Source organism: Phalacrocorax aristotelis, chromosome 2 (assembly GCF_949628215.1).
Source record: "Phalacrocorax aristotelis chromosome 2, bGulAri2.1, whole genome shotgun sequence".
Classification (NCBI taxonomy): domain Eukaryota; kingdom Metazoa; phylum Chordata; class Aves; order Suliformes; family Phalacrocoracidae; genus Phalacrocorax; species Phalacrocorax aristotelis.
In genome coordinates, this window is record NC_134277.1 from 20,246,204 (window position 1) to 20,258,708 (window position 12,505).

Below are 12,505 nucleotides of genomic sequence, written 5' to 3' on the forward strand. Positions count from 1 at the left end.
TTTCACAAGTGATAATGTAATAAAAATATGGATCACTTCAGAAACCCATGCCTTATCCCCACCACACTACTTGAGACCGCTGTGCAACCGGTTCCAGCCACTGTCTGATACAGCAGAGAATGTGAGTCAGACATTGCTAAAAAGGCATCAGAAGAGCTAATTCAAGAAGTTCATACCCATTTCCTCCACTCATTTCTCCTGTATCTACTACCTCCGTCTTGCTCTGCTCAATCCTGCACCACTGGCTGTGTTTTATTAAAAGAGGTGCACACTGCCTGCAACAGGGAGGGCTGGGAGTGATAAGAGGGCTTCTGTTGATTTTGGGTTTTATTCCAAATTGATTACTGACCATACTTACAAAACAAAATTAGTTCCCCTGTTCCTCTACTGATATATACACACAGGTACATGCAGATATTTTAGTGTTATGGTGAAGTGTAAGGGGTGGGATATTCAAGTGTCACTCAATATAGCTACTCCAAACTGAACCACACAAACAGAAACCACACAAACACAGCCACACTGAAAGGTGATGGGCCACTACTCTGATTTTACACACATGGTGGAAGCCAAACCTTCTTCTTTTCCTTGTTTTCATTTGAATAAGCAGAACAAGGTTGCTTAGCTCAGTGTCTGGTTTCTCTGGGGCAGCTGAGTTGTGCTTTATGTTGTTTGCTTGGTGACATATCAGAATAGTGCAGATCAGGTGATGTCCTTGAAGATATGGGTCTGTTCATATGATTATGTACCTGTAATTAACACAGCACAAGCTAAAAACTGGAGCCTTACAGGACTCTTTCCTCAGGTCCTGCTGCGTGAGTGAGGAGGCACCAGCTGCTTCTTAGCCCAAATCTCCAGTTGCATACAATGATCTTTATAGGTGTAAAATAAATGTGCTCTCTGCTCAGGCAAGCTTCTTCTGTCAGTAATAATTACTAACTCGCCAGTTCACTGAGAGTTGGTCAACAATATACATCCCAGGTACTAAACTGAGCCTTGTTTGCACACCAGTCTGTGTGTGGATACTTGTTTTGTCAGCTCCATGGTCTATTTTGTTTGTATGGCATTCAGTCTTATCCGCAGGTGTCAGTGAGACCTGGTATCTGTGGCAACAGGTAAGAAACAGGTATTTTGCCAATTCTCTTCCTACCTTCTGTCATTTGCAGAAACAAGGAGCATTTCAATTTGGTATCCCATCCAAAAGTCACTGTACTCAGGCAGGTGCTGGCTTCTTTCTCAGCACCTGGCTGAACACAGAAGTCCAGCTGGGGACATCTTCTAGTCGTGCTCCTTTCTGAGACAACCCTCTCCTGATATGAAAGGTGAGGAGAGGGGAGTGGGCTACCTGGCTAAAGAATGCCTGTAAGGGCCAACCCCCCTTTCCAGTAGGCATGCAATAGATTTTAAGAAAAAAAACCTAACCAGTGAATGAAATTATATCAGGATGGGGAGTACCTGAATTCAGAGCATGCAAGGATGGTGATTTCTGTACAGCCTGCAAAGACTCGTGGGAGCGGACACCTGAGCAGGCTGGGCATGTACATCCTGGTGAGAGCAGGCAGGTGATAGCAAAAGGTGATGCAAGGACATCTCTGCATGGCAGAGCATGGTGCAGCACAGACACAGCAAGTAGCCTGCTGCTGCTGTTAACCTCTGATGACAATGTGACTGTCACCATCTATGACACTACATAAAACCAGTAGCAGCAAGTGTCTACTTCATTCATGCTGCTTCACACCTCTGGTGGCTGTTGTGCCATTCTGGGTTAGGTTGGCTGTAGTGATCACTGTCTTTGTATGATGTTTTTAAAAGTTATGAAATTGTGGAGTTCTGTAGAAAGCACAGGAGAACGAAAAACTGCAGAGTTCCAAGGCAGAAGGAGCAAAACGAAATTCAGTGCAACAGAGGTCTGCTTTCTGAAGACATTAAACAGTTTTAAGACTACAATAGTCTAAGTAAATGAACACACCCTTTTTATTACTGAGGCAACCAAAGTGGGGAGAATGGAAACAGCCCGTTATAGGTAAAGCCAAATGAGATGTTGCCTAGTAACTCCCAGCAGGGAAGCATTTAAACCCGGCCAGTTTAGTGAAGCTGATGTTCTGACTCAGAGATTATTTTCTCTGGAAAAAAATCTGAAAGCAGGAAAGCTCCATTTAACAAACATGCAATTTATTTTCCTGTTACAGCAAACTATGGTGACATGCTTGGGAGAATACAGAAGTATTTACAAACTTGCACAAGGAAGAACAGGCAAAGCACATTTTCAACAAAACCGTCACTTTACTGAACATGTTTTTTGATGCTGATTTTCCCCCCAAAATACAGTAAACTTCACATTCATTTCTATTTTCGGATTTGGAAATACACAAGTGATAACAGAAGTCTGGAAATATGACACAGTTCATTACATTATTATTACATTATTTCTGTAAGAGGAAGTTCCTGGAGCAAACCCTACTTCAGCTCTGCTATTGGACACAGAATCAAAGTCATAGATTCAAAAGAAGAAAGGCTTCATATCTCCACTGGAATAGTTTTAATTAGGCCCTCCTTCAGGACTTTGTTTTTATGGGTTCATGGAAAAGTCACTTGGTTTGGCTAAAGGTCTCCCACATCAGGGGAAAATACCCCCCTCAAATCATATCTGGGGGTTCATGTTATATTTGCTTCCATTTAGAAGGATTTTAGGATGATTTTACAGAAATAGAAGCTCTGGCACAGTCAGCCAGGTCAGCCATGTGCATCTGTGTTCCTGGGTGCCTGGTACAACTACTGTTAAGCATAGACAATGTCAGGTTCAGGAGACCACTTCATTTCTGCAGTCTCAATACAGTTAATGGTGATAGTTATGAATGTGAACTATTGCATAGTTTGTTTTTTTTTTAATTAAAAAAATACAATAAACAGATCAACACTTACATCACACTAACCATGAAAAGGAGGACTACCAAAGAGTTACCACAGAAATATGTATTTTATCAACACTGATAATAGCTGGAAAGCAAAGCTGCAATGGCCTAAGTCTGAAAATTTGAGTTCTATGTTAAAAGTATGAGAGTTTTTCACAAGCTTGTTGTACGAGCAGTAAGAGTATGTTCTGTAAGCCAGAGATCCACTTCTCACTGACCAGAGCCTGGTCTGAAGTTTAATGAAACGCTGTTGATACAGAACCTCTGCCCAGAAGGTGTGGGCCCATCATCAAACACATGGCCTAGATATCACACTGTAACAGAAATGATGTACCATTGTTATCATTAAAATTATGGACAAACATTATGCTGGTACCTGCTGTGTCATCCTGAATGAAGAAATTATGAATGTATGATCATTGTATGATGAATCCACTGTTGAGTTGGGTGGGTGAGGGAGAGACTAGAAATACATCCTGGAATAGACTAGAAATACATCCTGGAGTGATCACCTCTGGCCAGAGGATTAATATCTGCCCCTGAACAATCAGTTACCAGGAGAAGTTGTCAAAAGGTACTAATGCCAGAAAGTATAGGAAATAAATGGGAGGATCTAGAGTCCTTAATACATAATGAAAATTTCAAGTTAATTGAGACAGTCAGTGTAAGTCTTTCACACAGGTCAACTGAGTATTGTCGCCCTCCCTCCCCCTCAAATTACTGATGGGAAAAAGACTCAGAATAGGTACCAGTGGTTCATTGTAAAATGGGAAGATTGTCTTCAGCTGGAGTTCTTGAAAGGTGTTTGCTGGATATTACTGCAAACATGGACTGTACCTGATAATGGACTGCAACAAATGCTCGTTACATTTGCAGATAATACCTAATCCTGCTAGAAGGGGCTGCCAATTCATTAAACTCAACTGCATACTTTTATATCTTAACAGATGTAATAAACAGAACAGACACAGTGTTGGGAAGAAACAGGAGTGGCAGTTCTTCAGAGAAGGACCTGGGTATTACAGCAGGTCCCAGTACAAGTATGGGTCATGGGTTGGGGGAAGGTAAAGGTGTAACAACAGGAACACTGCCAGGACAGGAATTGCTACCACACAAGGGTGGCTTCTGTGAAATGAGAGAACCCGTAGAAGACAGCTGTGAAGATGTGGGGCACCACTACTGCCATGCAGGGCAAATAGTAATAATCTTCAACCGCAAAGCAAACTTAGTGTTCTCCCCAGTGCCTAACCAAAAATAGGAAGACATGAACATGACAGCTCATTATTTAGCGAGGCTGTGGATTCTCCGTCACTGCATATTTTAAGAACAGCTTAAGCAAACGTTTAGCAGGACTGAATTAGGAAGCATCGACCCTGTGATAGGGCAAATGGGTGAACTAAATCTCCAAGTCCCTTCTACTGTCTCTTGTCACATATTGCAGTCTACCTGAGGTCCTCGGAATAAATTTTCTGTCTAAACTCCAGACCTTGGCTGTACTTACACAACTACTTTCCCTAGTCACATCATTTTCTTCACCCAAACTGACTGTCAATACTAGATATTTAGAGATCTACTCATGTGTTTCATACCAAGAAGTGAGATAGAATAGTTCCAGAGATACTGTAATTCTCACTGCTAGATTTAGGTAGGTTTATTCATGGGCACAAGAAAACATATTTGTTAAGGTTTGGGTCTTTGGGTATCACCCCCAAAATAAACATACCTGTTTGCAGACAACTTCAGTTTGAGTTGATCCAAACAAGTTATCTGGTTGTCTCATGATATTGGTATTACTTCCATCTCTGCCACAAGTACCACAAGCCTCAGAAAATGACAGCCATCCAGTCCCAGAATTGTACTTCTTTTCTGAGCTATAGTGGAAACCAGATCTTCTTGTTAATTAATAACAGAGATGTTACAGAAAAGGTCCATTTTCAATAAGAATATTGGCTTTTTTCCTCATCCTTGTCTTGCAATACTATTAATAGTGTTTGGCACAATAGAAATTTTCTCACTGGCATCAAACTGTGCTGGAAGCTCTTTGCCAAAGGGAATTCTCAGCCAGCCCACAACAAGAGCTTTTGCCTCACCATTTCTATTTCACTGGTGGTCTGATAGTCTGGCAATTTATAAAGCTTGAAAAAAGGTTTTTCCAACAACTGAGCGCATTGTTTAGCTGAATTACACCTGCAAAGTTGCAGTTCAAAGCCTGGCCCAATACAGCACAACTTCAGAGAAGAGAGTTCACAAGAAGAAACGAATTATGGAAAATGAGTATGGAAAACAGCTGGGTTGGCCAACCGGACCAGGCTCACACTAGATGATGGCTTTGGCTTGCAGACAGCCATCAAAACAGTTTGGTAAATCAAACAGAGCCTTGCTCAAACCATCAATCGACTAATCACAAATCCTCACAGCATGAAGCCCTGCTTTACCCAAGAGATAATCACAGTCATGAGAAACAGTACTACAGACTGTCAGCTTGTGGGTGCCTCCTGTTAACATCCAGGATTACCAGCCCTGTTTAGGTGCATATTAAAACCTAGAGCATACTGGAAAATACAATCAGAAAATACTTTGGGGATTTAGCATACAGAAATGAAATAATCCCTCCTACTTAAAGCTGTGCAAGTTTTGATAGCAATAAGTAGTTTCTTCTAGCAAAGAGTAACCTAGTGTGAGTTAGAGCGAGAAATGAAGACAGACTCACATACCACTAGGATCAGTGGTCCGGAGACCCACCGCAACTGTTCCCTCCCGATTTCCCCCCCGTTTAGCCCACTTTCACAAACCCAATGCTCTTACTGGCACCTAGTGGTGGATGGAGACACCAGCACCAGCAGCAGCTTTTCTGTGATCAAGGGGGATCAGTCCATTAGTCAACATAGAATTTAAAGCAACATATCTAGTACATATATTGTGGTTTTTTTGTGGGATGTTAACACAGTGAAGAAAAAAATCTGAAAATCTCACTTGCAATGCCTTTTAGAAAGGCAAGACAAACAAGCAGGGCAAAAAGCTTAAAAGAAAACCCAACCCAAACAACAGTGCATGCTTTAGCATGCATTTTATAATTAACTGTACAGGGCTGCCTTTAAGCAACGCAACTGTGGAAATATAAGAGGATTTGCAAACACAGAATGACCAAAGGCTCTGCTACCTCCTCCCCTTCATAAAACCAAAGCGCGGCAGGAGACAATACGGAGGCAGGCTGCACCGAAGCGAATGCAGTTCGCACCTCTGCGCCTGCATGAGAAGGTATTTAGGGCTCCAAGACTGTTTTGCTCCAGCCAAAGAGAGCCCTCTGCCACCCCTGCTACACAGCCACCCAAAGACACCCGAAGAGCTACACTCTGCCTACTGGCCACAGCCTCCCAGACAAACCCCTGGGGGAACACAAATGTCCATACACCACTTCTGAGTTTCCCTGATATACTTGTGCCATTTCTTTCTTTATTTTAAAAATATTTCAGTCAGAATTCTTCATTTTCTGACACGGATCTTCTGCTTATACATACATAGATAGGAGGATCCTCTCTGAAACCCAGTAGAGTCAAGGAAGGTCTTCAATACTATGTGGGTTTTGCATCTGACCCTGACTGACTCCATCCCTTACATGCCGCTCACAATACTTACGTTTATTGTAGATGTTTTCCACTGCTAAAGGATCAATCTTTTGAGCTGTTAAACTAGCTCTCAATAGAAATGGCCTCTGTGTGGTTTTACTAACAGTAATATCACTTAGACTCCCTAATAGAAACATTTTAGTACCCCAAAATATTGCTGTTCAAGATCATATTTGTCCTTTGAAGTATTTTACCACTTAATTTATGGATAAATGGACTTTCCCTAAACATATGCATTAGATTAGCCTTCGACACACCATTCCTCAAGCACATGTCATTTACTTTGATCCCTATTTCAGTTGTCCTGGATGGAATCCAGATAGTTCTAAAAAGTGCTTTTTGCTGTATGAATCTCAGCTGTAGGTTTACCGTTTGCTGAAGGTTTGAGATTTCATTAAAGCACCACAATTTGCTATCTATAAAGGTTAGGGGTTTGTTCCATGTATTTCCAACTCTTTCAAATGAATATTTGGTAGCAGAAGATAATAAGTTCCGGGAAAAATGTATATGCACACACACATGTACTTGAAAGAAAGGAGGAGATGCTTCATGTTAGATCATGTTATGATCTAATGCATTTGAAAAAGAAAGGACATTTTTAATGCACTAGGAAATAAACACGGTGAATGCATCTTTTATCAAATACCATTTTGGTCCTCATTGTTAGTGTCCTCCACAACAGAATGCATTAATGGAAAAAATATTTTCAGACCATTTTGCACATTAATAATTTTCAATTTCGTTAAAAGGTTTTTTTCTGTAAGTTTGGGGGGTTTATTTCTCTGTATCAGTCTGTAAAGCTCAGCATTATTTTATGCTTTAAACAAAAGTACCTATATTCTCTGAGAGCTGGATACTGCAAAAAGAAGCATGAGTATTTGGTTATATTGTTGTTTTGTTATTAGTTTAGCAGCAGAAACATTTCCTTCAGTGCCCTCCTCTCTTCGTGTTGGCCTGTCAACATCTACTGTCTAATATAAAGGATGTCTAAATTGAAGGAACATCGGAAGGAATTGAAGGAACTCTTCCACATCTTAGTAATTTAAAATTTCTTTAACTTATCTGAATTTTCCAAAGGTATTTTTATTTGTCTTCAGCATATTCTGCAATGCTGCACTGGCTTCTGAAATAATTTTATTCAAAAGCATTTATTAGCAAACCATTACAGAAAAACATACATGTAATCAAATGTTAATTTGCATAACAATGCTTTTCTGTACTCGGCCAAAGGAAAACTAAGTATTCATGGTTATCAGCCTTAAATTTTAGTTAGTTTATTTTAGTTTTACCATTTAGGTTTATTTTTAATACAGCTGTTACATTTTTTTCCCTTCTTACTATCCAGGCATCCTGTTCCTCACCTTCCCATTTGAACTTCTGATCTGTGATGCATCCTTTAAAGTCTTCATAAAAATGGGCATATCGGCCGTATTCCATTGAACTGGCAGTTGGGAATATATAAAGGCTATTTTCTAGATCAAAAATATGAGGAACTGTCTTTTCTGGTTCAGTTACAGAGAACAGAACACCCTCTGCATATCCTACTCCAAATTACTCTATTTCCTTTTACTCAGACTTTAATGAAGTTGCAAAATATATAGTATTGTAAAGAGCACAGAGGTTAATAGCACAGCCATTTGCAGCCAGGTTTTGAATAGTAGATGTAACCTAAAAGGCAAAAATAGTAGAATTTAATTTAGGGAACAAGATGGGGGTGGGGGTGAAGAGGAGGTCTCAGCTCCAGTACGAGGGACCCAGCGGTAAGAGCACAACAACAGCCAGCCTAAGGCAGACCAAAGGTCTCTCTAGCCCTGTAGCATGACTGGCAGAAGATTACTATGGAGGAGCACAAGAACAGAGCAAACATACAGTGCTACTCACACATAAACACAAGTGTTTTGTGGCAACTTGTGGCTGAGAGACCTCTTAAACAGAATTATTATCAACCAAAAAGGCCAGTGTGTGTGGCAGGAGAAAAAGGCAGACCCTAATGTAGCAACTGCTATCTGCTGGCCACTGGAGACCCTCATGCACTAAAGGAAAGGGCATACCATGTACCTGTATCACCACAGATATCCTAGAAATCTTATACAGAGCACTCTGGCACCAAAGAATTGTTCTTCTGACCTAAAGTTTCCATTCCTCTCATGAAAAGACACTGCTTCTCCCGCCACAGTTAAGACATTTTAAGGATGCTGTGAAACCTAAATGATGTTGTTACCTGAACAGTGGGGCATCACAGCACAGGTAGTAGTATATTCCTGATTCCATGTTATTCAGATACATCCCACTAAATGGCTTTTAAAATGGAAGGAAAAAAAAAGAGAGAAGTTAATAATGCAGGTCTTTAAAAGCTCACCATCTGGACCAAGCATGTAGGAATCAGATTCAAAACAGGAGAAAAAAACATAAAAAGAAGGCTTCACAGGGGGGCTTTGAAGCACAAACATTTGCAGCCTAAAGAAATGAAGAGGAGGATGCCTTTGGATTAATAGTGAAGACTACCCCCTGCCCCCAGAAACTTCGAGACCAGTCAGATGCATAAATCATCCAGGTACCAGGGCCAGAGTCATGACCTCCAAGGAACTTGTGAAATGTGCAGGATCCCAAAGACCAGGGCTCTGCTATGGAGTGCCACAACTTCAAAGTGGCTCTACAAAGGGGCTGTCTTCCTCCCTGCATGGTCTGGAATTAGGATCTTTATTTTACAGATAAGGATTTGGGCACAGCTCACGTGATTTAATCCCACAGTACATGCTCTGTGCGTGCAGAAGCCCTGGCTCTGGGCTAGGGACACCAGCACTCCACCCACACGCTACATGGCCTCCATTACAGAAGGAAGCAAAGCGTGGGGACAAGGTGGGTGGGTGATCTGGGACACAAGGGATAACCCAGGTCCTGGCTGGAGTGCTATGCATAAGATTTCTGTGACTAATCTACATATGGTCAAAAAAATGAGGCTACAGGACAAAAAATATGATCTTCTCCCTCCCCTCTGGAGAGGCCTCCACTACTGCCACACAGACAGCTGAGCTGGCAGTAGAGTCTCCCAGAAAACAAAAACAAAACACAAAATATGAAAAGAATGCAGAATGTTTTTTCATCTGCAAACCAGGCCGGGTCAGAACAAAATCCACCCGGTTCAGTATGTTGAGTCTAACTTTCATCCACAGGAAGACAGGGGAAAACCTGTGAGGCAACTGAGTGGTGACAGCTCCCCAAGGCAGGTTTTCCTCTGCCCAGCAGACGAGGAAGTGGCTTAACCTTGGACAGCATTAGCGCTTTTGCTTACCAGTTCAGTTCCTTTTTCTCTTGTAACATAGAATTGCTCTGGAGTCAATTATTTTTTGTCCAGCCTGTAGCAACAGTTGCCTCAGCTTGTTTAGTCAGAGAGCCCGTGCCTTCAATTAGATATAGAAAGATAATTTGTATTATTTTTTAACACCGTTTTGACTTAGACTGTATTGATGCTTTCCATCATCACCTCAATTCCCCCAAAGTTTCTAAGGGTACAGACAGAGCACAGGAGGGCAGGTCAGGGATGTAAAAGCAGGGGCGAGTGCAGGACTTTGCATCTGCCTTCCATTCTGTATGCTACATAAGGAGAGCAGCTCCGGCACATCACTTGGGAAGGCTCCGAATGGAAACGGGCACCTGCGACCCCAGGTACCATCCACTCTCCCAGCACAGCCCTCTGTTCTGGCTTGGGATAACTGCTGGTGCTCCTTCCTCATCCCTGGGTGTTGCTGAAAAACCTTTGGTAGTTTGCCTCTTGGAAACCCTCAGAAACCAGAACTGATGCTCATTTATGGACTATCAAAGATTAGCAACTTCCACAGGCCTCAGTGAAAAGTGGTGCTGAGGAGTGCTGGAAGAAAGCAACACCTACAGCCTGAGAGAACAGGGGGCTACAGTTAAGTGGGTGGCACAGAAAAGGATAGCAGAAGTCACCCATCATGGTGCAAACCTCCAGCACCGCCTGCTATCAGTCCTTACTGTGCAGCATGTTTATGGTGGTATGAGATTGGCAAAGAATTAATAGATTGGCTGAAAAACAATGAGTAAAATGGCTTCATTCCTTCCTAATCAAAAAGTCTGAGGTGGGAAACTACCTCTACGCTTATCTCCCATCAGCACAGCATGCATGAAAAAAGAACAGCTCCTGAGTGAAGAACACTTGCCTGGACTCATCTGTTGCAATGCTGAGATGATACTGGGGAAAAGAATTTGAAAATTACAGTTTAACTATAAAAATATATTTTACCCTGCCAGTTCAAGAGGTGTACCTACAGCAGGCTGACTTAGCTCTTTCCAACCGGCTAGAGGACACCGGGGACAGGGGTGCCCTCCCATTGCAGGGCAGCTCCTGCCCTTTCCCCGCCTCACGCTCTGGGCAGAGGGTACCTGTGCCACCGCAGGTGCAGCTGCTGCCGGAGCTCCCCAGCGGGGAGTGGAGGAGGAGGAGGCGGCGGCGGCGGCTCCCGAGCATCCTCCAGAGCAGGCGAGCCACCATATTGGTAGCGTCTCCCCTGGTCCCGCACTGCTGGGTTGCGTGTCTAATCCTTGTGTTCAACCTAAATAATTGAGCCTTATAAAAGCAATGAGTAAAGCACCCGCTTAAATACCAGTGCAGCATTTACAGCTAAAGGTTTCAATCACTTCTTACCAAAGGCAAAGAGTTTGGCTTAAAAATTAAATGACAGCTGCAGCTGTAAATATGACAAAATCCTGTCAAGGCTTTTGCTTGTGGCTGTTTTAGGTTGTTTTTAAGGAGAAGTCTGGTATTTGCATGCAGAAGTGTTCTTGCTCTCCTAAATGCATTTTATAGGCTCTTAGTTGTATTGACTGAGTAACTGTGGAGATGGTGTGCTAAGTGGCTAGTTGTTTACCCAGTGTGATTTGGTGTCACAGCTGCTTTGACTGGGCCTGTAATAGGACCCATATTTTATTTTGGTATCCCATGCTTAAAAGGTGGACCTAAACACGAGTTAGTTTGCTGGGTTAAGCCTTAATGCTCTTGTCTGCTTTTTTCCAATAGCTCTATTTCTGATTTGGAATTTGTCATTACGGAATGATGTGGAAGGAACTGTTTTGATTGCATCGGACAATAAAGCCAATAATGGTGTTTAGTACAAAATTACTTTCTTTTTAGTCTAATCCTTCCAGCCTAGTTTTAAAATCAAAGCTAAAAATAGTGTTGTGTGATTGGTCCTGTGTATACACACCCTTTTTATTGAACCGTCCTCATGTCTAAGACAGTGTGTTCAACGGCAGCCGAGGACATCCAACACAGTGTATGATCAGTACCATGGCTGTAATCAAATCCTCTGCTCAGATCCGTGAAGCCACGCACTGAAAGACGGATAGCAGCAGGGCTCACAGATGATCACATTTGTTGTCTGCAGTAGCAGGTGAGAGGGGGGCACACAGTTGATTAATGGCTTTGTCCTATATAATAAGACATGGTGGAGTGAAGTTGGAGCACCTCGATAAAAATCCCGGGTATGTGATGCCTGCGAGTCCTCAGGACCGTGATTCAGAATGGTAGGAGAGCACCGCTGCTGGGCACGGAGGAGAGGCCTTCGCCGGCGCTCTTGGTGCTGGCAGAGGGCAGCATCTATGCTGTAGGCAGGGCAACACTTTTCCATGTTCGACCATTTTGGGAAGTGAAGATCAGAGAAAGATCTTTCCAAACCCCTTCTAGCTTGTCCCTATGGCATCTTATACCAGTCATTTAGCCATGGTTTAGGAGGGAATTGGAACATGTTAGGGAGCCTTTGGAGAAGAGAGACCCAATCTGACACTCCCCCAGTTCTGGCAGCTGGCCAGGGGCTGGGAAGCGCTGGCAGGCAATGGGATCACTTTGGGACTCACTGCTGCTGTCTCCAGTTCAACCATGGCAGAGGCGCATTTCCCTCCCGTTCCTGGCCTTAGTCTCAGGCAGTGTTTGCTGCTGAGGAGGACAGG

The 12,505-nt window shown here is 42.7% G+C and overlaps 1 protein-coding gene across 1 annotated transcript; it reads right to left on the reverse strand.

The window, feature by feature from the left end:
- Window positions 1–3,122: 3,122 nt before the first annotated feature.
- Window positions 3,123–11,051, reverse strand: MSRB2 (methionine sulfoxide reductase B2). The gene is given in 6 exon segments (XM_075086109.1): window positions 3,123–3,226; window positions 4,632–4,783; window positions 8,760–8,836; window positions 9,831–9,887; window positions 9,890–9,939; window positions 10,943–11,051. Coding segments are annotated over 6 exon segments (549 nt in total).
- Between the last annotated feature and the right edge of the window lie 1,454 nt (window positions 11,052–12,505).